The sequence below is a fragment of the Coregonus lavaretus genome (genome assembly GCF_964263955.1).
Source record: "Coregonus lavaretus genome assembly, chromosome: 31".
NCBI classification, from domain to species: Eukaryota; Metazoa; Chordata; class Actinopteri; order Salmoniformes; family Salmonidae; genus Coregonus; species Coregonus lavaretus.
This window is the reverse complement of record NC_140018.1, coordinates 27,778,464-27,804,608: the sequence shown is the minus strand read 5'-3', so window position 1 is coordinate 27,804,608 and position 26,145 is coordinate 27,778,464. Positions and strand designations below refer to the sequence as shown.

At 41.7% G+C, this 26,145-nt stretch overlaps 1 protein-coding gene across 9 annotated transcripts in view; it reads right to left on the bottom strand.

The window, feature by feature from the left end:
• Window positions 1–3,193: 3,193 nt before the first annotated feature.
• The window catches only part of LOC311106546 (ephrin type-A receptor 7), an 87,913-nt gene continuing 64,961 nt past the window's right edge, over window positions 3,194–26,145 (bottom strand). The window contains exons 7-17 of one of the 9 annotated variants that reach the window (XM_084148921.1): window positions 23,334–23,502; window positions 22,486–22,594; window positions 21,417–21,472; window positions 19,323–19,448; window positions 18,713–18,898; window positions 10,456–10,517; window positions 10,100–10,309; window positions 9,629–9,844; window positions 7,891–8,084; window positions 5,063–5,218; window positions 3,194–4,780 (exon numbers count right to left, since the gene is read on the bottom strand). In XM_084148921.1, the coding sequence (XP_084005047.1) occupies window positions 4,666–4,780; window positions 5,063–5,218; window positions 7,891–8,084; window positions 9,629–9,844; window positions 10,100–10,309; window positions 10,456–10,517; window positions 18,713–18,898; window positions 19,323–19,448; window positions 21,417–21,472; window positions 22,486–22,594; window positions 23,334–23,502 (1,599 nt within the window). In that variant the 3' untranslated portion in view covers window positions 3,194–4,665. Of the gene's footprint in view, window positions 4,781–5,062; window positions 5,219–7,890; window positions 8,085–9,628; window positions 9,845–10,099; window positions 10,310–10,455; window positions 10,518–18,712; window positions 18,899–19,322; window positions 19,449–21,416; window positions 21,473–22,449; window positions 22,598–23,333; window positions 23,503–26,145 lie in introns of all 9 variants that reach the window. The other 8 variants (XM_084148916.1, XM_084148918.1, XM_084148922.1 and 5 more) reach the window with 8 other exon arrangements.

The following is a 26,145-nucleotide window of genomic DNA, read 5'->3' as shown; positions in this document are numbered from 1 at the left end:
AAGTAGTGCACTATAAAGGGAATAAGGTGCCATTTGGGACAGATATTAAATGTTTTATGATTGAATTCCATCAGCCTCTGGGACGAGATGTTGTTAAGATTCCACCAACTTAATAAAATAAATATTAGAATAACGGGAGATATAATCTTTATAAATCCATTAAAGGTTCCTTTGTTTAGCCTAAATCCCTCAGGGTGGAGCTTAATTAGATTTTTTGTGCAAGGTTGGAGGTCTGGTAATGTCTTTTTAATGACACCATCCCTTGCTGTCTTTCTTCATTTATACTATACCCACCCACCCACGTCACTCACACACACACACACACAGACACACACACATACACACACACCATCACACACACACACATCATCACGCAAACACAAAAGAGTCATGCATTCCATTTGTTTACATTCAATCAAAACAACATTGATCATATTCTTACTTTAACTTTTAAAGAACACTGATTAATGATTTACAAAATGCTGCATGCTGATGGATATATAAAACAAGATCCTATGTAAAGACATGACACTACTTACGATGGAAAAGACTCCAATGAGAGAGGATTTCTATAGAGATTGTATTATATTTCCAAAAATATATGTACAGTCTATTACAAAGGTTACAAAGCAAAAAAGAAACGTCTATTTAACAAGAAATCGTCTAGGTAATGATTTTACACTTCGGCTGTTTGGGGAAAATACTCTTGACCAATGAATACTCTCAATACTCTCATCACAGAAAAATAAATAATAAATTGACAATTCATATTACTGTACATTAAACTAAATGGCAAAAATAAAAAACAAAATACAATTCTAAATGGAAAACCTATCAGCTGTCTTTGGTCCTAAATGAGAAAGTATATACATCTGAAATCTTCTGGGTGACAATAATCATCTGCAAGTGAGATAGAAAAATATAGTGCATTTTCAATGTATTCAGAGCTCACTACAGAGTAATGTGTGTAAAAAAACAGCAACAATATAAATAAAATGTACAAGTTTTACAATTAGAACATATACAAAGTTTCCCTCTGATCTCTGATCTTTCTGACACGATCAACAGTGCTGAACTCTTTGGTTCCACCATCTATGCAAAGGCGTGTTCACAATTTCTAACGGTTTGGCCAAAAGGTTTGCAAAACAATAACCATTCTACTTCATATTTTAAATGACTTCTCATTCTTGAATCCAATAAACCCGCCACACAAACTACCTTAAACTTTGTTGAAACACAACAATAACACCCCCGTATATTGAGTTAAACATCCTCAACTACAAAATGGGTAAGAAACAAAGTAAAAGCAAACAGTAAAAGGTGACTTTGCCTGTGAAGGTTACAGATTATTTATATGGCGGATCGATTGTATCCAGGTCTTAACCTCAATTTGGCTCAAATTGCTGTCTCTACAGGACCCCTGACTCAGAGTAAGAGAGAGAAGGGGGAGTGGGGGCCTCCAGCTCCAAGGTGTGAAGGCCCCTAGGGGCCCGCTGTTGGAGATCAGCAGGGGAGAGTAGAGAGAGAGAGAGCGGGATAGGGGGAGAGAACAAGGACTGACTGCTGCCTGCCTGTGAACTGGGGAGTTTTGTGCTGACTGAATGCCTTTGCGCTGGTATTCAATTCAAAGGGCTGGCATGGACCCAATTGCTGAGCTTTGCTGTATGGATAAAGAGTGGCTCTGTCTGTCTGTGACACGGGACCCAGAGCAGGCTGGGCATGGTCTGATTCCCAGGTATCCCCCTACCACAGGGGTGTCCCTTTGGTCCGAGCACAATGGAAATGTATCTAGGAAAGAATAGACAAAGTCGCTAATGGCTTTACAAATGCTAAGCTTGCAGCCAAAGTCCATGATGGTGTTTCAGGGTTGGCTTTCTGAAGACCATTTCATTATCTACAGGCAAATTGAAGTGTGTCTTAAATAATCATTAGGAAAAGCTGCAGCTTTAAAAATCTGTATGTATGATGAGTCCACAGGAACAAAGACAGTATCAGCTACAGCCACGTACTCTAACATTGGATACATATATGTTTATCCACCAATTCTCAAAATACTGCGAAAAAACCCTTTTTTTTACACAACTGCAATTGGAAATACCTATATTTTCCTTACTTTTAATGACAAAGAAATGAGTGAACCAACCATTCGTCAGAGAATAATACAATGCTGAAGACATATATGATAACATTCATTTTGTTGTAGAAGGTGAAGACTGATGGCACCATTAGGTTGACTTTTTAGCACATCTTTGCAGAGCCCATTCCTAATCTCTGTGCCCTGATTAGCATAAAAAGGGGCAGGGAAGTAAAGTATAGGAACACTTTTATGCATGATACATCACCCATTCTGTTTGCCTGGCTCTCCTGACTGGCTAGGGCTGGGACGGTAAGTGATTTTCACAGTTTGATCATCGTAATAAGGAGTATCAGGATTTTCTATATATCATGATATTGGGTTATTAGGTACTGTAAGTACCTCGTACCAAACTGAAGGCCTTCAAATTTAGTGTGGTGCAAAGGGAAAGGATGATGTCATGACTAATGCGTGTGCCTCTCCGCTGCTTGAATGTCATTTCACCCCACTGTTACAGCCATATATTCCAAATATATTCATACACTGTGACCTCGTTATTAAGTCATTAGCATATTCCGGTATACCATTTCGTAAGTGGCATTACTATTTCATTATTTGATAACTTAGTATACCGGTATACTTTACCAATCTATCCTCCTAGCCCTATACTCCAGGTCATGTTCAGCTGGAAAAAGGTCACTGCATATTCCTTTTTCCCATTTGTGGCAGAATATTTCCAAAGCGTTTTCCCAGCACAACAGACATTTCTGTAAAACCTAGCACCTTCAAATCTCAGAGGAGGACCATTTCTACCTGGGCTAATTATTGCTCTGTTTGGTGAATCTTCTATTCTACACTGACTGTGTCAATCATCAATCGTGGCACTCAACATACATAAGTGTGCATGATTTCATCTATTCAAGTTCAGGGTGAAAGGAGCAGGTTGGCATTTACTTTCATGAATCTTGTTCTGGAGGCAGCTCTGCAGGGTGGTCACTAGCTGGCACAGCCACAAAGTAATAAAATCTGATTTTAAACCTAACTCTAACCTTAACCCTAACCTTAACCACACTGCTAACCCTAACCTTAAATTAAGACCAAAAAGCTAATGTTTGTTTTCATGAATCTTTATGATATAGCCAATTTGGACTTTGCAGCTGGACCATGTAGCAGAAACTGCCCAGTTCTGCATCCAGGGCAAGATTCGTGACAATAAACGTTATCCTGCATGAAAGGATACCACAAAGAAAATGGGGAACCTTTCCATTCAAACCTACACAAGACATGTCTCATTGAACCGCAAAAAACATTGCCATTGAAGTGCCTAAAAATAATTGCAATACATTAGTCTAACACATTTTAAGGCATTATTACTTCTAGAAAGAACGTACACAACATTTCATAGATTCACCCTTAACCACTGTATTCACCGAAATACTAAACAAATACTGTTTGCTGCAACATTTTTTGGGGGGGGGGTATTTCAATGGCAACACTATTTCCGGTGGATCGAGTCATCTCATTAAGTTTCAATACAATCTTTCTATAGAGCTATCTGGAAACTTTCAATTAAACAATTAAACAATGAAAAACAGAGTTCAGATTGAAAGCAAATTGGACAATAAGATCAAATGATTAATGTGGTAAACATGAACATGTAAAGAATATTGCCACTTTGATGCTTGATATTAGATATAAAAGTTGTGATCAATCTTAAATCGATTTGAATGGATGGTATCATACTGTTTCAAAATTCCTACATACAAATTTGAAATGTGATTTTTCATCATAAAATGTGAGCATCTGTGTTCAGAAAAATGCATACAGCAAAGCACTCCTGTAAGCATCAAACGACCAAGAGAATACTACTATCTCTGAAGTCACTTATCTGAGGTGCAGGATACCATTTTTCACTTCAAAAACATCAGGAAGAAAAAACACAACTCACTGCAAACAGTTAAAACAGCCAGTAGTGTCTCAAGACAAACTGGTCAAAGTACCTCTAAATCATTTCCACCAAAATGTTCAGACACCATTTTCATCCTTTTGGATGGGAAAGTTTACCCTGTTGTCAAGTCCAAAATAGAAAAACTGGAAAATAAAAATGAAAGATTACTGTACGCACCACACCATATCACTGTGGCACTAATAAAATGAACAAACTAGAAAAGAAAATACTGAAAAACCACCGCAAATTGTTTGAATTTTTTTTTCTTTTTCCTTTTTTTAAGTGAAATCCATTTTCATGGTGCACAAATAAAATCATTCACAAGGTTAAAAGAACAAGGTAATACGTATCAAAATCCAAAGCTCCATCTCTATTTGATATGTGGTTGAGAGTTCCTCAGAGCGTTTTAAGTTCGGCATCCATGTTCAGGTAGTATTCTCTCATTCTCTCCTTAGTCCACGTTCTAAAGAGGGGTTAAATCCTTCGGCAAGGATCAAAGGAATTATTTTATTCCAAAACATCCGGAAAAAATTGTCAAATAGGTGACGACGTCACGTCACATGATTTTCATTGATTATCCTGGGAGGTTTTGCCTTAGCGCTGCTCTAGATAGCCCGTCCACAGGGGGCACTGTAGTCCGTGATCACACCTGGATGCCCGTGCCATGGAGATGCAGCATCTGGGCTCTCATAGTCTGTATGCTGCTCATGATCTTCTTCTGATGGCCAACTAAAGTTATCCCCAAGCTCATCACATCCCTGCAAGACAAGACGGCCAATCATAAATCACAGCAGTGTACAACAGAGAGGCTCAAATCATCTCATGATTTATAGCAGCACCAGGTATTTCATTAATGGAAAATAGAGGAGAGGGGAATCTGGAAACATGACAGGCTTGTTTATGAATCACAATGATAAAATAAAAATGCAGTACTGCCATGTCCAAGGATATTGTATGAGACAATAATTATATGACAACTCTCCAGAACTGGCTATGTTGGCTTTGACCTCTACAAGTGTTTTAAAGTTCAGGTTCCTTACTCGATTGACATCCTGGCCACAGAGTCCAGTGAGCTGTAGCCAGCGGCGGTGAAGTTGTCTCTGTATCTCTCCATCTTGATGGCCTCCAACCACTCCCCAACCGAGCGGAAAGTAGTGAAGTCTGGTGTGCTCTGATCTAACAGGGGACTAATCGGTCTGTTGGATGAGCAAGAGGAAGACATTAACGTCTCATGCGAAAACGGAAACATTCCCACAACAAACACAAATTGAGCCGGGAGCAAAACACAAAGACAGCCAAAGACATCCCAGGGTAACAGTAAATTGCATGTGAAAAAGAAATTAACACATTTAGAACATTTCAATCGATGTCAAATTCAAAAGTGACTACGCTATCTGATCCTCTTTTTCAGGCAAATATGTGTGCTAAGTAACTATCAAAAACCCTCAACATCAGATGGAAGGCAATTTTCGCTTCAAACCCCCACAAATGGCCTCCAAAAACGGAAGCACTTTTTAACAGTTTTTTTTTTGGGTTACATTCTCAATCTCACCCAGGGAGATTGTGTTCTGACTGTAAATAGAATTAATTTGACAAATGTCCCAGAGGGGTCCAGAGTTCCCACAGCACTTAAAAACCCCAGGAACTCATTACAGGGATTGATTTAAAAGCCCTGCTATTGACCATAAAGCCATGGAAGCTGCTTTGGCTTATTGATTCTCCGGGATTTATCTTTCATCTGTGAACTCCTGTGGATAAATCAACCGCTGGATGCTTTGGATTGTCCACTAATGTAGCTCCATTGGAAAAACATATGAAGAAGCAATACATCTCAACTGGTTAAATAAAGGTGAAATAAAAATAAATAAAACATACAGTGAGGGAAAAAAGTATTTGATCCCCTGCTGATTTTGTACATTTGCCCACTGACAAATAAATGATCAGTCTATAATTTGAATGGTAGGTTTATTTGAACAGTGAGAGACAGAATAACAACAAAAAAATCCAGAAAAAGCGTGTCAAAAATGTTATAAATTGATTTGCATTTTAATGAGGGAAATAAGTGTTTGACCCCCTCTCAATCAGAAAGATTTCTGGCTCCCAGGTGTCTTTTATACAGGTAACGAGCTGAGATTAGGAGCACACTCTTAAAGGGAGTGCTCCTAATCTCAGCTTGTTACCTGTATGAAAGACACCTGTCCACAGAAGCAATCAATCAATCAGATTCCAAACTCTCCACCATGGCCAAGACCAAAGAGCTCTCCAAGGACGTCAGGGACAAGGTTGTAGACATTTACATTTTAGTCATTTAGCAGACGCTCTTATCCAGAGCGACTTACAGTTAGTGTATACATATTTTTTTTATACTGGCCCCCCGTGGGAATCAAACCCACAACCCTGGCGTTGCAAACGCCATGCTCTATCAACTGAGCTACATCCCTGCCGGCCATTCCCTCCCCTACCCTGGACGAATTGTGCGCCGCCCATGAGTCTCCCGGTCGGCGGCGACAGAGCCTGGATTCGAACCAGGATCTCTAGTGGCACAGTTAGCACTGCGGTGCAGTGCCTTAGACCACTGCGCCACTCAGGAGTACAGTACCTACACAAGGCTGGAATGGGCTACAAGACCATCGCCAAGCAGCTTGGTGAGAAGGTGACAACAGTTGGTGCGATTATTCGCAAATGGAAGAAACACAAAATAACTGTAAATCTCCCTAAGCCTGGGGCTCCATGCAAGATTTTACCTCGTGGAGTTGCAATGATCATGAGAACGGTGAGGAATCAGCCCAGAACTACACGGGAGGATCTTGTCAATGATCTCAAGGCAGCTGGGACTATAGTCACCAAGATAACAATTGGTAACACACTACGCCGTGAAGGACTGAAATCCTGCAGCGCCCGCAAGGTCCCCCTGCTCAAGAAAGCACATATACAGGCCCGTCTGAAGTTTGCCAATGAACATCTGAATGATTCAGAGGAGACCTGGGTGGAAGTGTTGTGGTCAGATGAGACCAAAATCGAGCTCTTTGGCATCAACTCAAATCGCCTTGTTTGGAGGAGGAGGAATGCTGCCTATGACCCCAAGAACACCATCCCCACATGGAGGTGGAAACATTATGCTTTGGGGGTGTTTTTCTGCTAAGGGGACAGGACAACTTCACCGCATCAAAGGGACGATGGACGGGGCCATGTACCGTGAAATCTTGGGTGAGAACTTCCCTCAGCCAGGGCATTGAAAATGGGTCGTGGATGGGTATTCCAGCATGACAATGACCCAAAACAAACGGCCAAGGCAACAAAGGAGTGGCTCAAGAAGAAGCACATTAAGGTCCTGGAGTGGCCTAGCCAGTCTCCAGACCTTAATCCCATAGAGAATCTGTGGAGGGAGCTGAAGGTTTGAGTTGCCAAACGTCAGCCTCTAAACCTTAATGACTTGGAGAAGATCTGCAAAGAGGAGTGGGACAGAATCCCTCCTGAGATGTGTGCGAACCTGGTGGCCAGCTACAAGAAACGTCTGACCTCCGTGATTGCCAACAAGGGTTTTGCCACCAAGTACTAAGTCATGTTTTGCAGAGGGGTCAAATACTTATTTCCCTCATTAAAATGCAAATCAATTCATAACATTTTTGACATGTGTTTTTTTTTAGGATTTTTCAAATAAACCTACCATTAAAATAATAAACTGATCATGTCTTTGTCAGTGGGCAAACGTACAAAATCAGCAGGAGATCAAATACTTTTTTCCCTCACTGTACTTCCATAGTCTTACAGCTAACATGGTGAAATGTAATAACTGAAGCTAATAATTTATTCCATTGGAGCTTTGTAGTGCTTAGTTATAGGGTTTAATGAGACAAGCTTTCCTTACCTCGTGCAGGTTCCCACTGGGGTTTTCAAGGTATTGGGATTGCGAATCATCTTATCAAGGATGCCAACTATTTGATCAAATTTGGGTCGATCGGCCCTGTCTTTCTGCCAGCAGTCCAGCATTAGCTGGTGCAGGCCTGGAGGGCAGTCCATGGGAGCAGGGAGGCGGTACCCCTCTTCTATAGCCTTTATCACCTGGGAAAACCAAAACACAGGCAAGTCTTTAAGGGATATTACCACCACCATTACCACCACATTAACAGTCACCATTTACTAGAGTTCATTTCCATTTCATCCTCTAATCAAGATGTTTGTAAACAGGAAGTGTCAGTACAAGTCTTGTGTGGTTCCCTATTTACAGAAGTGGTGCTTTGAGGAAAAACAGGCCAAACCAGATGTGATCACTCAGTCTCAGCTTGTTAAGATGATGGTGAGACCCAAGGACCCAGAGTAGCAGGACCCAAATTAGAAGATATTGAGAGGAGCACCTAGTGTCCCTCTATGGCACAGAGATGGGTCTCTAGAACACCTGCCCATGCCTGTCATACTGTACAAATAGACCTGATTGAAATTAATTAAGCAAACAGTGGCTCTGTTTTCCCTTAGATGCATCCTTCATATTGTTTATACTTTATGTCTCATCAATAGACTGCATTTACACAGGTCTAATGAATAATGAAAATAAACGCAGCTGCATATCCTTAAAGCTACATCTATTCTCACTGTGTCAATAGTTTAAAACAAAGTCCATTGAAAGTCAATGGCGTGAGAACATTAAACATTAGGGGCAATGGGCACCTTAGATTTGAGATGCAACCGTCTCTTCCGCTATTCGGGGAATGTGAGTTTGTTTATTTTCTGCACATATTCATCTGTTATTCCTGTCAGGGCTATTCAAACAAGACTGAGCTACAAAATAAAAAGTTTCAAAGGAGCTGTTTGCCAACATCTTGACAGAGGAACTGTAATCTCTGACATTGATGCCTGTCAAGCAGCCGAACGTCATCCACGCTACTTCAATAGCCAATCATGTTTAGCATTTCTAACAGCTGATTGTTCAATCAGCAGGCTTCCCATTAGGAAGTGCTGAGAGTAATATAATCCTATTTAGTCTTTCTGCTGAGGAGAAGACTGTTTGTCCTACTGGATTATATCATCTTTAACTTCGCCACGGGAGAAAACTACCACTGGAGCATCTTTCAGACAAGTACTTGCAAACAGTGGCAAATTAAACCATTTTACTACTAAAGTATCATAGTTACTGATGTTCAAATCGGCGGCCAAACTCCTCTATAGCCACTTTTACGATCAGCATGATGAACAGATTTGCAATGTTCATCTGTTCCAATTTAGCTGAAACAAAGCAACGACTGCAGCTAAAACTGAAAGTTCTATATGACTAAGTAGATAGCTCTGGCATTATTGAACTCTGACAAATAAGGTTACATTATCATAACTCATTATAAAGGTTAAAAGCCGTTTTGAAGTCAAAAAAGTATTTTGTATGCCAAGTATCTAGTCTCTTTCTTTATATTATCATATAAAAACATAATTAATTAATACCTAACAATCCTCCTCATTCAACTCTGAATAGTAATTGTGGCCCACATTTAAATCAGTCCTAAGAATTCTGCTAACTCTGTTAACCCCTGGGTAATATGATAGCCAGTCTCTGAGCAACATGCAAAACCTGACATGTATTTGGTGAATGATTGACTTCATGTAAGAGAACAACTCACATCTTGATTGGACATGTCCCAGTAAGGCCGTTCCCCATAGGACATGACCTCCCACATGACAATGCCATAACTCCACACATCACTAGCGGAAGTGAATTTACGGTACTGGATGGCTTCCATTGCTGTCCATCGAACAGGTATTTTTCCGCCCTGTTCAGTAAAATGCAGGTCAGTGGCTGGAGTAAAGATCAAATTCATTATATCCTGCATCTTCCCCTAAAACATCAATTAGAATAGAGTTACAACTTTGCACACAGGATCAGCAAAACTTCCAAACATTTAAAGCTAAAACTTTACCAAAGAGACTGCAGGCTTTGCATATTGAATAACTAGGCCCAGACATGCATGGGTATGCATGCGTATTTTCTACTCCATTCCCATGCATTGGCTGTTGGCTTGATTTGGGTATTCAGAGAGAGCTCAGGGAGTCTAGGCAGGGAAAGCAATACGGGTCTGGTTTAATTGACTCACCGTTGTTGTGTAGACAGCCTCGGGATCGTCATCGATCACTCTTGACAAGCCGAAGTCAGACACTTTACATACGAGATTGCTGTTGACAAGTACGTTTCGTGCAGCCAGATCTCGATGGACATACCCCATGTCGGAGAGATATCTCATCCCTGCTGCTATGCCCCGCAGCATCCCCACTAACTGGATCACTGTGAACTGACCATCGTGTTTCTGTACACAACAGAGGAAAACAGTCAGCTAAGCAAGATTGCAGTGCTATTATTTATAGAATAAGGAACTCTTAATGCGAACATACTGTATTATACATGTATAACTGGTTAGGGAGTTGCCATTTGAATGCATTGAAAGGTACTCACCCTGAGGAAAGCATCTAATGAGCCATTTTCCATATATTCAATCACAATCATCACCGGTTTTCCTGAAAACAAGGGTGACACATTCCATTATTTGACACAAAAATATGGCTTGCTACTTGCAAATGTCTATTAACGGCCTGCTAAAATACATTTACGTCTCAGTGTAATATTTGTTTCATTGGTTTGTAATTAAGTGTTAACATCTGCTCCTTATATTAGGCTGTCTAAATTAGAAAATGTAGAACAGTGAGCAAGGCCAATTCAATCAGATACACTATATATACAAAACTATGTGGTCACCCCTTCAAATTAGTGGATTCGGCTGTTTCAGCCACACCTGTTGCTGACAGCTGTATAAAACTGAGCACACAGCCATGCAATCTCCATAGACAAACATTGGCAGTACAATGGCCTCAGTGACTTTCAACATGGCGCCGTCATAGGATGCCACCTTTCCAACAAGTCAGTTCGTAAAATTTCTGCCCTGCTAGAGCTGCCCCGGTCAACTGTAAGTGTTGTTATTGTGAAGTGGAAATGTCTAGGAGCAACAACGGCTCAGCCGCGAAGTGGTAGGCCACACAAGCTCACAGAATGGGACCGCCGAGTGCTGAAGCGCGTAGCGCGTAAAATCATCTGAGTTCCAAACTGCCTCTGGAAGTAATGTCAGCACAAGAACTGTTCGTTGGGAGCTTCATGAAATGGGTTTCCATGGCTGAGCACCAGCACACAAGCCTAAGATCACCATGCACAATGCCAAGTGTCGGCTGGAGTGGTGTAAAGCTCGCCACTATTGGACTCTGGAGCAGCGGAAACGCGTTCTAACATTTTAACATTTAAGTAATTTAGCAGACGTGGGTGGGTTGCCGATCACTGGGATGACGGCTCAACTTGGGATGGGGAGGGGCTTTAGCGGGGGAATTAGTGGAGAACAATTGAAGGGTTACTTAGTAGCAATGCAAATATCATGGTACAGCTATATGGACACTCAATCATTACGGTATTTTTTATTGGTACATTTACAAACATATATAATGATAAATAGACTTGAAACTTTTACCTCATTATGGTGTATGGTGAAATAAGTATAGCCAGTTATAATTGTAATGGCTTAGCTGATAATAACAAAAGAAGAACAATATTTACATGGCTCAAAGAGAAGGAATATAATATCTATTGTTTACAGGAAACTCATTCAACAATTCTAGATGAAGTTGCGTGGACAAAGAAATGGGGGGGGCAAATATACTACTCCCATGGGCAAAGAAATTCAAAAGGGGTGATGATATTAATTAATAGTAATTTCGATCCGAATGTGCAAATTGTCCAAATAGATACGCAAGGTAGATGGATTATTTTAAATATGTTATTGGACCATAAACAGATACAGCTCATTAACCTTTACGGACCAAATAATGATGATTCACACTTCTTTGACAATATATATAATAAATTATCAACCCTGCAAGCAATTCAAGACAATATTATTATGGTGGGGGATTATAATACTGTTTTAAATAGCTCAATGGACCGTAAAGGAAATCACACCACAAACAATCACCCACATGCTCTTAAGGAAATCGTGAATGTCATGGATACATTAGAACTAGTAGCTATATGGAGGCTTAAATATCCTGATTTAGTGAGATATACATGGCAGAGACTCAATCAAGCTAGTCGTCTTGACTTCTTTCTTAACTCATTCTCGATGGCACCAAAAGTTTAAAAAATGTTGATAGGGGACAGAATGCGGTCGGACCATCATATAATTGGCATATACATTACTCTTACTGAATTTCCACGTGGGAGAGGATATTGGAAATTGTATCAAAGCCTATTGGATGATAATTTATTTTTAACTAGGACAGAGGAATTTATAATTGACTTTTTCCAACATAACATAGGTACAGCAAATCCCCTTATTGTATGGAAACCTTTAAATGTGCCTTTAGAGGCCATGCAATTCAGTACTCATCTCGAAAACAAAAGCAATTTAGGTCAAAAGAGTTTATACTAACAAAGGAAATAGAAAGTCTAACAGAACAGATAGATGGCAATAAAAACGGTAACATAGAGGCTCAGAATAAATTAGAGGAAAAACAAAAAGAAATGGAGAAACTTATTCAAGAAAGATCAAGTGTAATATATTATAAAAATAAAGCAAACTGGATGGAATATGGGGAAAAATGCACAAAATTCTTTTTTAATCTTCAACATAGGAATGCTACCAAAAATAACTGGTTACAATTGACGGAGTCACCCATTATTCACCAAATGATATTTTGAAGGAGGAAACAAGGTACTTTAAGCATATGTTTTCATTTTAGTCGCCTCCATCTCCTCTAACTGAAGCTAATTGTAGAGATTTTTTTTCTATTGATAATGTAAAATTAACAGCCATACAGAAAGACTAATGTGAAGGTGAAATTACAGAGGAGGAACTTCTGGGTGCAATTAAATACTTTAAGTCCGGGAAAACTCCAGGGTTGGATGGCATACCAGTCGAGGTATACCAAACCTTTTTTGATATACTAAGAGGACCGTTATTAGCATGTTTTAACCACTCCTATGTAAATGGTAGATTATCTGACATCAAGAAGAAGGTCTGATCTCATTATTACTGAAACAGGATACAAGTGGAAAATATAAAGATCCAGTCCATTTAAAAAATTGGAGGCCCCTTACACTTCAGTGTTGTGATGCAAAAATTCTAGCAAAATGTATAGCGCATAGAATTAAAAAGGTATTGTCGGACATCGTTCGTTCTAATCAGACAGGTTTTTTACATGGACGATACATTGGAGATAATATAAGGCAAGTATTGGAAACAATAGAACACTATGGAAAATCTGGGAAACCAGGCCTGCTATTCATAGCAGACTTTGAAAAGGCATTTGATAAAGTACAACTGGGGTTTATACACTGCTCAAAAAAATAAAGGGAACACTTAAACAACACAATGTAACTCCAAGTCAATCACACTTCTGTGAAATCAAACTGTCCACTTAGGAAGCAACACTGATTGACAATAAATTTCACATGCTGTTGTGCAAATGGAATAGACAACAGGTGGACATTATAGGCAATTAGCAAGACACCCCCAATAAAGAAGTGGTTCTGCAGGTGGTGACCACAGACCACTTCTCAGTTCCTATGCTTCCTGGCTGATGTTTTGGTCACTTTTGAATGCTGGCGGTGCTTTCACTCTAGTGGTAGCATGAGACGGAGTCTACAACCCACACAAGTGGCTCAGGTAGTGCAGCTCATCCAGGATGGCACATCAATGCGAGCTGTGGCAAGAAGGTTTGCTGTGTCTGTCAGCGTAGTGTCCAGAGCATGGAAGCGCTACCAGGAGACAGGCCAGTACATCAGGAGACGTGGAGGAGGCCGTAGGAGGGCAACAACCCAGCAGCAGGACCGCTACCTCCGCCTTTGTGCAAGGAGGAGCAGGAGGAGCACTGCCAGAGCCCTGCAAAATGACCTCCAGCAGGCCACAAATGTGCATGTGTCTGCTCAAACGGTCAGAAACAGACTCCATGAGGGTGGTATGAGGGCCCGACGTCCACAGGTGGGGGTTGTGCTTACAGCCCAACACTGTGCAGGACGTTTGGCATTTGCCAGAGAACACCAAGATTGGCAAATTCGCCACTGGCACCCTGTGCTCTTCACAGATGAAAGCAGGTTCACACTGAGCACATGTGACAGACGTGACAGAGTCTGGAGACGCCGTGGAGAATGTTCTGCTGCCTGCAACATCCTCCAACATGACCGGTTTGGCGGTGGGTCAGTCATGGTGTGGGGTGGCATTTCTTTGGGGGGCCGCACAGCCCTCCATGTGCTTGCCAGAGGTAGCCTGACTGCCATTAGGTACCGAGATGAGATCCTCAGACCCCTTGTGAGACCATATGCTGGTGCGGTTGGCCCTGGGTTCCTCCTAATGCAAGACAGTGCTAGACCTCATGTGACTGGAGTGTGTCAGCAGTTCCTGCAAGAGGAAGGCATTGATGCTATGGACCGCCCGTTCCCCAGACCTGAATCCAATTGAGCACATCTGGGACATCATGTCTCGCTCCATCCACCAACGCCACGTTGCACCACAGACTGTCCAGGAGTTGGCAGATGCTTTAGTCCAGGTCTGGGAGGAGATCCCTCAGGAGAGCATCCGCCACCTCATCAGGAGCATGCCCAGGCATTGTAGGGAGGTCAAACAGGCACGTGGAGGCCACACATACTACTGAGCCTCATTTTGACTTGTTTTAAGGACATTACATCAAAGTTGGATCAGCCTGTAGTGTGGTTTTCCACTTTAATTTTGAGGGTGACTCCAAATCCAGACCTCCATGGGTTGATAAATTTGATTTCCATTGATAATTTTGCCTGGAGAATTTCAATTTTGGAGAATCTCTTATAAAATGGGTCAAAATCATGTATAGTAACCCTAGGTGTAAAATAGTAAATTATGGCTATTTCTCAGAAAGTGTTAAACTGTCAAGAGGAGTGAAACAAGGTTGTCCACTATCGGCATATCTATTTATTGTGGCCATCGAGATGTTAGCTATTAAAATCAGATCCAACAATAATATCAGGGGATTAGAAATCCAGGGCTTAAAAACAAAGCTGTCATTGTACGCCGATGATTCATGTTTTCTTTTAAATCCACAACTAGAATCCCTCCACAGCCTCATAGAGGATCTAGATACATTTTCTAACCTCTCTGGATTACAACCAAATTATGACAAATACATTACGTATTGGATCACAAAAAAATACAATTTTTACATTACTATGTAGTTTACCAATAAAATGGTCTGATGGTGATGTGGATATACTCGGAATACATATCCCAAAGGAAATAAATGATCTCACTTCAATACATTTTAATAAAAAGTTAGCAAAAATAGATAAGATCTTGCTACCATGTAAAGGTAAATACCTGTCCATTTGTGGAAAAATCACCCTGATTAACTCTTTAGTATTATCCCAGTTTACCTATTTGTTTATGGTCTTGCCTAAGCCTAGCAAAAAGTTTTTTTAATTATATGAGAAAAAAAGATTCCATTTTATTTGGAATGGGAAGCCAGACAAAATTAAACAGGCCTATTTATATAATGAATATGAATTTGGAGGACAGAAATTATTAAATATTAAAGCATTAGACCTATCACTAAAAGCTTCAGACATACAAAAGTTATACTTAAATCCGAACTGGTTCTCTAGCAAATTAGTAAGATTGTCTCACCCAATGTTCAAGAATGGCCTTTTCCCCTTTATTCAGATTACAACCACTCACTTTCAGTTATTTGAAAAGGAAATCATCTCCCAAATATCACTATTTCTAAAACAAGCCATAGAAAGTTGGTTGCAATTTCAATTTAATCCTCCAGAAACGACAGAACAAATAATGCAACAAATATTGTGGTTAAACTCAAATATACTAATTGACCAAAAACCTTTTGACAGAATGTTTAAAAAAGGTATAATCTTCGTAAATTATATCATCGGTAGGACTGGTGGAGTTATGTCGCACATGCAGCTAACAAAAACATATGGAAATGTCTGCTCTACCCAAAATTACAACCAAATAATTGCATCCTTACCGCAAAAATGCAAGAGGAAAGTGGAAGGGGGAGAAAGTAAGGAACTTGTCTGTCGGCCTTGCATTAAAGAACATATTTGGTTAAGGAAAACTGTGATAAATAAAAAAGTATATCAGTTTCATTTAAGGACCAAAGGATTGACAGCCGTCCCATATAGATTGCAAAATAGTTGGGAAGAGATTTTTGACGTACCGATCCCATGACATAGTGTTTATGAACTGATACGCAAAACGACACCGGATTCAAAACTTAGAATCTTTCAATTTAAATTATTATATAAAATTCTTGCTACCAATATAATGTTATTTATATGGGGGATACAATCTTCCCAGCTCTGCAGATTTTGCTGCGAAGAGACAGAATCATTAGATCATTTGTTTTGGTACTGTCCATTTGTAGCTTGTTTTTGGACACAGGTCCAGGAATGGCTAAAGGATTGCAATATTTACCTGGAGCTAACCTTGCAGAAAGCATTACTGGGTGATCTGAAAAGTCATAGTCAATCGATCAATAATATAATAATACTTTTAGCAAAAATGTTTATTTTCAATTCACAATCTGTAGAAACAATGAGAATAGAAAGGTTCAGAACTTTTGTAAGACACAGTACAGTTGAAATATATATGGCAAATATAAATCCTATATGGATGGTGTTAAGAGATAGATGGGAGGTGTTGAATGGAATTGAAGGATGGGACTAATAACAACTAACAACAAATAATAACAAGATAACTAATAATGTAAGCATACTGTGTCCATAATAAGTATATAGGTTGTAGGTTGGGAGCTTTTGTGAAAGAGCACAGTTAGAAAGATATGGCATATAGAAGCAAACCGGATGGACATCATGAAAATGATCGGAGAGGTTGAGAGTAGAAGAAGTTCAGGAGAAAAAACAAACAAAATATAATTATTGTAAAATTGACTGTGTCCATAAAATGTAGATAGTAAGTATAAGCTGGAAGTAGAGGCCTAAGCATTGTTGTTCACTAGTTTATTCAAAGTGGGGAAAGGGTGGCGGGGTTGGAAAGTAATATAGGGGAATATATATTTTTTAAAGGATAAGTATGTGTATTTATGTATGTATGTATCTATGTGTGTATGTATGTGTGTTTGTATGTGTTTATATGTGTATATATGTATATATATATATATATATATATATATATATATATATATATATATATATGTATGTGTATGTGTATATATATATATAAAACATGGGGGATTGGAAGTGATGCAGACAATTACATTGATGGAAGTTACAATCTATCTGCAATATTAAGCTGATCTACCCCCCCAAACAATTAAACATTTAATAATAATAATAATAAAACAAAAAAATTATAAAACAAAAAAACATTTAGCAGACGCTCTTATCCAGAGCGACTTACAGTTAGTGAGTGCATACATTTTCATACTGGCCCCCCGTGGGAAATGAACCCACAACCCTGGCGTTGCAAGTGCCATGCTCTACCAACTGAGCTACAGGGGACTACAGGGGACTCTGGAGTGATGTATCATGCTTCACCATCTGACAGTCCGACGGACGAATCTCGGTTTGGGGGATGCCAGGAGAATGCTACCTGCCTCTATGCATAGTGCCAACTATAAAGTTTGGTGGAAGAGGAATAATGGTCTGGGGCTGTTTTTCATGGTTCGGGCTATGCCACTTAGTTCCAGTGAAGGGAAATGTTTATTCTACAGCATACAATGACATTCTAGACGATTCTGTGCTTCCAACTTTGTGGCAACAGTTTGGGGAATGCCCTTTCCTGTTTCAACATGACAATGCCCCCATGCACAAAGCGAGGTCCATACAGAAATGGTTTGTCAAGATCGGTGTGGAAGAACTTGACTGGCATGCACAGAGCCCTGACCTCAACCTCATCGAACACATTTGGGATGAATTGGAACGCCGACTGCGTTCGACATTCAGTTTGTCAAATTTGGCCAGGCCTAACTGCCCAACATCAGTGCCCGACCTCACTAATGCTCTTGTGGCTGAATGGAAACAAGTCCATTACTAATACTTTTGGTCAACAACAAAAAAAGTATGTGCACACCTGCTCGTTGAACATCTCATTCCAAAATCATGGGCATTAATATGGAGATGGTCCCCCCTTTGCTGCTATAACAGCCTCCACTCTTCTGGGAAGGCTTTCCACTAGATATTGGAACATTGCTGCGGGGACTTGCTTACATTCAGCCACAAGAGCCTTAGCATTAGTGACGTTGGGCACTGATGTTGGGCATTTAGGCCTGGCTCAAATTTGATAAACTGACTTGTTGGAAAGGTGGCATCCTATGATGGTGCCACGTTGAAAGTCACTGATCTCTTCAGTAAGGCCATTCTACTGCCAATGTTTGTCTATGGAGATTGCATGGCTGTGTGCTCGATTTTATACACCTGTCAGCAACGGGTTTGGCTGAAATAGCCGAATCCACTAATTTGAAGGGGTGTCCACATACTGTTGTATATAGTGTATGTACATATTATGTGACCTTTAAGAATGGTCTTTGAGTGCACTTGCTTTACTTTCTTGCTACAGCTGTAGGCGTGTGTATGTGTGTGTGTGTGTGTGTGTGTGTGTGTGTGTGTGTGTGTGTGTGTGTGTGTGTGTGTGTGCGTACGTGTGTTTGAGAGAGAATGCCGTCCATACCTCTAGTCACCACTCCCTCCAGATGGATTACATTGGGATGGTCAAACTGGCCCATAATGCTGGCCTCACACAGGAAGTCCCTCCTCTGTTTCTCTGAGTAGCCCACCTTCAGGGTTTTAATGGCCACTGACATGTCCCGTTTCCCTGGGAGCTTCATCCGTCCACTACACACCTCCCCAAACTCTCCTGTGAGACAGTCAAAGAGACAAAACCAGTCATGAGTCATGACCCTTTAAGAAAAACTAGCAATCAAGTGCTTAGTGTATGTTCAGAGAAAACAGCTGTGCTGCGCGAGATAATAAATTGGAGTAGGACATCTTGTTATGCTCAAGCTGTGAATATATAGATACTCTCATTGACCGCATCTCTAAAACTGAGGCACAATTTATCAGCCGTGAAGCATCTTTGCTATTGTCTTACCTTTAAAAAAGATGCAGGCCCACACATTAACTGCAATGAACTTTTCCCCGCTTTTTGCAATTGAGCTATCAATATACGGCGAGGATAAACCGTGTCCCAATTCAAAGTGTAAATATGTGGCTGTCATTGTGATGTATGAGTGTATGGTATGACTAAACAGAGCGAGCTGGGAGACACCAGCCAGACTCACCTGCTCCAATAACTCGCTCAATCTTAATGCACGAAGCGTCCAGCTCCTTGGCAAATTGATGGACAGCCCTGTTCGGGTCCTCGTAGGTTTCAGGGTCAATGTATGTTTTGGTGCCTGGAAATTTAACTGTAGAAAGGTAAGGGGATTACTGTTACGATTAAATATGCATAAAGCGTGCCGGGCCGACCGGGCGCTTGACAGGCACACCATTACCAAGGGTAACCATTCAGAAGGAATTGCTAAACAGCCAGCTGATGGAAAGCACCTGTGTCAAAAGCTCTTTCTACAAACACAGTAAACCAGCCATATATTATTTTCTCCTTTTTTATTTTTCCTCCAATAGAAATGAAAATGTTATTATATTTTCTTCTCAACCTCCTCACAAAGGACCAACATAGATTTGAGCAGCCCGGAATGGGATTTACTGCCAAGGTTGTCTGCTATACTGAGCAAGTTTAGGAGCTAGCTCAGTCTGTCAAGCTCTGCCAGTGAATGAAAAGTATGGTAGGCAGGCCCTGACATACTGGAATGCCAGTCATGAACGGCAGTTATTTTCTTATGGTCGTTTCTGTGGCTTGATAACCTTCTGAATCATGCTGCCCAGGTAATGGTGACTGTAGTTATATCACAGTTAGATCAGTATAACGAGTACATGTTTTGAATCATGTATCACCATAAAATAGTAGCACAATGATCCTGGAATGACTCATACATATTCATGCACACATAAGGGAAATGCGTAGTACAAAGAAAAATAAGCATTTAGCTGACCGTGGTTTGAGAAAAAAACTGCTTTAAAAAGAAGCGGTATAGTTATTCTCATGTATATAACGCCACACTAATAAATTACACTGTTATGGTAAATGAGTGTGTTCCGCTGACCTAATTTGTTCATATCAAATTCCCGCTAATTACAACATAACCTGTCAACTTCAATACCACAAGCTATTTAATGAGATGCACATAGTGGAAGACAATAACATACAAGGAAAACAGACACATCAAAACACCATAATTAAATTACTAATCAGCGCTAGGCTCAATAATGACAAACAGAATAAAAAGATTCTGCAATATCCTCTTTTCCTGGAAAGCCATATTGGCCTAGCCACTAACAAACACTATGCATTGTTTTCCAGCTAGGAGCTCCAGCGATGGCAGTGGATATTTCCCTCCACTCGCTCCTATAATTGCTTCGTCCATCCAAGCTGTCACTGAATCTGATAGGGAGACGTCTTATCACGACTTCCCGCGCTACACAGCGGACAAATTAAGCCTACATGTTGAATTCACGCACTATCTGGCTTCTGTCGCCCTGGCAGCGTTTCCTCATTTAATATTGTAGAGCAAGTCCCTCTATTAGGCCCAACAACAGCGGAGCTCTGTTGTTTGTGTTTTCATCACCCAGTGTTTTTAGCAAGAGGACCCGTGCCTTCCTACAGCTTGATCTTTCAGATACTTAGCAGCCGAGGACCGTGGAACTTTCTTTCTACCGCCGTGGCCATGCGACACCCTGAACCTTTGTTTCCAAATCAGCAGTTTGCCTACAGCAACAGATCATTACGGCTTCGCTTGGGAAGATGTCTGCGGCTGCATCTCCAGGGACATCATTAGGACGGGGTGGTGTGTGTCAGTGTGTGTTGGTTAAAGAAGCGTAGAAAGAGAACCTTAGGATAGAGTGAATGTGTGTGTACATCTACAACTCTACTCCGAGGAACACCAGGAGGCCAACAGTATACTCCTAGCACACCAAAGTGCCTGAAAAGTTAGGCTTTTACATTTTTTAAGAAGACTTATCGCTTTCAGCTCAGCCCTGGCTCACGCTCTCTGACAACTCTCATATTCATGTATTTGCAGTTTGGAACTAGGCCTAATGTCTTCATCTCAACAGATTTGTCCATTAAATCCCAAACAGATGCTAGTGTGATTGTTCCCATCTTTCGTTAGAATAACAACCTATCAAATGAAAGGGATAAAACATTACGGCGTGGGGGCCTTGTTGTTGGACCCATTTCCCGTGGCACGGCAGGCCCGTGCTTTAATTGAGATGTTTCAATGTGTGTGTGTAAGCTGATGGGGAAAGAAGGGACTCACATTGGAAATACAGCTCCTCGTCTCCTTCCTGGTCCGCCTTGCTGTAGCCACAGTGTCTGAGAGGGAGAGAGGTAGACGGACACACAATCAACTGATTGGGCAGAGGCAGAAGGTAGAATGGTCTGTTTTGCTAGAATCTTAATGCAGCAAAGCCATAATGCTGGTGGTGCATAACAAGTCTATACAGATACAGTACCAGCTGAGAGGTATGGGAACAATGTTTGGCTGCTGATGTTGAACTAAAATACCCTCCTGTGGTACTACTATATCCTGTACTCTGTAAAAGACTGTTCAGCATTCCTTGTAATATTAATGTGTAACAATGATGTATTGAATGCACCCTCAAGCAGGTCATTAATTGCACTATACAATATTGTTTCCTAGCAAAGTGAAAAATGGATGGATGGGAAACATCAAGTAACAAATGGTTGACATGCAGGTTAATAAGTCAAATGGATATAGAAATCCCACGTGTACAAGTCTCTACCCCCATGTAAGGCATGCTGTGATGAAATGCTATCCATATATTAATGAAGCGTCATTGGAGGAGTGCACCAGGGAATGGTGGTAATGGTGACTGACACACAAGAGAGTGGCTCTGGTAGGAGATGGCTAGAGGCATTGCTAGACCGTACTTCATCCTACCTGAGTGTATTACTGTATAACACCACAGATGTAACACACACACACACACACACACACATACACAAACACACAGTTACGGACACGCACGCACGGACACACACTCACCCTCACCATCACCCTCTCACTCGCACGCACACAGAAATATGAGCAAAAACCTTTCATTTTAGAGTACTCTTGTCTCTATAATGGATCCATTACAACAACAAAAAAGACATGCAAAAAATAGGATCAGTTTTTCTTCACAGTGTGAGGACTGGAAAATGATGCATCACAAACCATTAGCACAGCATGCCACAGATGATGGGTATGTGTGGTGTGTGGTGGCCTGACTCCACGGCTATGGAGGCCAGTGAGTGACAGAAAGGCTAATTGACAAGCAGAGACTCACAGCAGCGGAGAGTCAATGGGGCCCGCGAGAGCGTACCTTCTCCCAATGATGAAGCCGAACACCATGAAGACCAGGATGATGGTCCCCGCCACGGCTACCACCGCGATGATGATGACGGGATTCTGCTCGCTGGAGACAATGGTGGCTGCTTGGAGAGGGACACACACACGCAAGCAGACACACACACACACACACAGACAAAGGGCACACAGTGTGAACTTTCAGCACATCAGGCGTTGGAATCTACAGGGCATAATAGAACCAATGAGGAGTGAGCAGGGAGACTGATAACCCCCTTCTCGCCCTTTACCACAGAGAGAAGGGTGGCTAGTTCTATTTCTAGCCTCTGCATGCACGGCTCCACTGTTTCAGAAAGTGGGCTTAATAGTCCCAGATGGTAATGCTGGTGCCCTTCTTCTGAAACAATGACACATTCAGGTTGAATTGTCTCCTATTCAGAGACACATACACTGCTAGACTATTTGCATTGACAAACCACCAATTGCTCAAAGGAATGGGTGCCATGGCACTTTCTGCTGTCAGTGCAAATGGTGTATGACTGGGAGAACTCATGCATTTTAAATCAAGTGAGTACAGTTGCTATATAAACACCAGCGACAAAGGACAGCAATGATTTCTGAGCCCTGCCACTTTAGTTGAGACCTACTGCTCCTTGTGGACGATCCTCAACCATATTTGTAAATGGGAAAAATTGAGCTATGAGATGAAGTAACTCGATGAAGGTCTGAACACACTAATCATCTCTAGTGTGTGTGTGCTTATGTGTGCATGTGTGTGCGTGCGTGTGTGTGTGTGTGTGTGTGTGTGTGTGTGTGTGTGTGTGTGTGTGTGTGTGCACGCCCATGCATGTGTTCTGCTGGTACCTGAGGCCTCCTCCTTTGTGGTGACCTCCAGCCGGGGTCCGTAGGTGCCGTAGCCGGCCGCTGTGAAGGCTCGGATCTGGAACACGTAGGCAGTGCTGGGCTTAAGGTTGTTCACTGTTGCTGACGTGGACCTGGACTTCACTGTGGAGTAGATGCGATCCTTCTGGTCCTTTAGAGAGGAACAGACATTGGCTTTGTGTTATGTTATGTTAGTCATGTCAATCATAGACACCAAGATACAGCCATTAGTTTAACATAAATGTTTTGACAATGACAATTGAGTCGCGACCCAACATTTATTGTGTGTGTGTATGTGTTTGTGTGTGTGTGTGTGTGTGGCCTATCAGTGGGAAAGCTGGGATGTTTCTTCAGTTTGATCAGTTTATCAAGGTCTGGGGTGATGGTGGACAGGGCAACTAGGAGGTCATGCTGGGTGTCCAGTTTGTTTCTGATTTTTGTTTTCAGCAGAGCTGTAGCAGAGAAGCCACTCGCATAGATAGGTAGTGCTGAAAGGTAGTGTGACTCTGATTGCATGACAGGTGAGAGCAGGATACTCTCCCACTACGCTGCACCAGAACTGTGGGAATGTCATTTCCAAGAAGCGCATGCACAGTCCACAAACAAATGACAGCTCCACCAGCTGATCCTCTTCGTTGCTTGGCAACGTGACGCTTCCCATCTCCACTCGAAAGGGCTCCCGCATTCAGTCGTCTTGTCTCCTGTTCTCTTCCGGGAAGTAGTCGCAAAACTTTCCCTGCAGCTTGATAAGATGCTGTTTAACTGTTTTTTTCAGTGTGTCGCCATGCGCTTTGTTGATCAGATTCTGAATCTCGTAATCAGCATTGGGAAACATGTCAATCCTTCCATTAGAAACATGATTTGCCCAAACGGTAAGCTTCATCTTGAAGGCATCCTCTTTGTCCCTTTGTTTAAATCGATTGTGCCCCCTTCCCCTTGCATTGACACATTGAGCAAATTCAGATGATAAAAAATATCCACCAGGTAGGCAACCTGCACGAGCCATTCCTCACAATCGAAATGTTCGGCCAGAGGTGACTTGTTTTTCCGAAAGAAATGCAGCAATCTCCGCTCAACGCTCATAAATGTGACCCAATACTTTACCCCTGGAAAGCCAGCGGACCTCTGCATGATAAAGCACCTGCTGGTGCTCGCTCCCCTTATCCCTGCAGAAGGCCTGAAAACACCTGGTTTTCGTGGAACTCTTTTTGATATACTGTAGTTGACACACTTGATCACATCCTGGAGAGTGGCGTGGAGCTCAATGCATCATGTCCTTCGCTGCCAATGCCTCCCTGTGTAGGAAGCAGTGGTTCCACGTCGCACTCGGTTCTCGCTCCAGGAGCCGCTTTACTACTCCGGAGAACTTTCCCGTCATGGCAGCTGCCCCATCAGTGGTCACACCAATGCACCCATCCCAGGCCAGTCCCACGGAGCCCAGGTACATATCCATTGTGTTAAAGACAGCCTCTGCAGTGGTGGTTGTGGGCAAATCAGCACTAAAAAGGAACTGCTCCTAAAAGTTATTATCACAGACGTGTCTGACATAGACCATTAGATTCATCAAGCTGCAGTGCGTACTGGCCATTTGCACTGATGCGCTCTGATGTCTAGTGCGTTATGTCCTCAGACATGTCCTGGATTCTCCTCCTCATGGTGTCATTGGATAGGGGTATGGTTTTAAGTTTGTTGGCGGCTGACTCTCCCAAGATTCCAGTGCACATATCAACCACAGCAGGGAGCATGAGATCCTCTGTGGGCTTTTTTGCACTTAGAAATGCGCTGGGCCACTACGTATGATGCGCAATGTGCTTTTTCTTGCATACATTCTTCAATTAATCTTGTGAGGCCTCCCAAAAAATATTTGTGTCTAGATGCCTTTCATTTTGGAGGGTTTCATGCTCTTCTATATCTGTAAAACCATATTTGATGAAGTCGGGGTGGTATTTTCTCTTCTTGACAGGGACTGGGTTGTCTGCCTTGTTGTTGACATTGGATTTTACTCTGACAGCTAGCCTACATGAGTTAAATGACAGCTAACTATCCACATGTGCAATGCCTGCAGAACACATCTGCTTAGTTAGCTGTCAATCAAGCTAGCTGTCTGAAGAAGATCTGTATTATCTGATTGGACGTGTCACATTTAAAACAAAATAATGTTGCAGAATGACATTTATATTGGATCAGTGTGTGTGTCGAGAAATCTGTCATTTCATTGGATCAATGTGTGTGTGTGTGGGGCGAGAACGTTATTGACTGTGTGCAGCGCGAAAACCCTCCGAATCAGAACGTAGCTAGCCATTTCACCACTGCGGACACACTGCACGTGTAAAGTCAGCAACAATAAGCTGTGCAGCACACACCTTTGTCTCGTGACCTGTTAAAATTCTCCCGCGACCCCCAGCTGAGAATCACTGCTGTAGACGCTTTATATCAAAGCTGACAGGCAGAAAAGAAGATGTGCGATGCCAGGCTCGGAATCCATTTGGAATTTACAGACCACGTGTACTGTGTATTTTGTTGTTCATCTGTAAATTATTTGTCTGCAAAAAATCCAAATGGAATGCCAAAGACTGTTAGGAGAGAAGTCATGCTTGTATCCAATTGTACAGCTGGGCAGACTACAGCCATAGTACGTGACCCAGGAGACTGATCCCTGGCAGCCTGAGAGGCCGTGCTCAACAGGGTCTGGAACCTCAAGAGTCATGGAATCTAGCCCTTTGATTTGTTGTGTTAAACCCACTCTCAACCTCATCAACCTCATCACTACCTTGATCATCTGTTCAGATTGAAG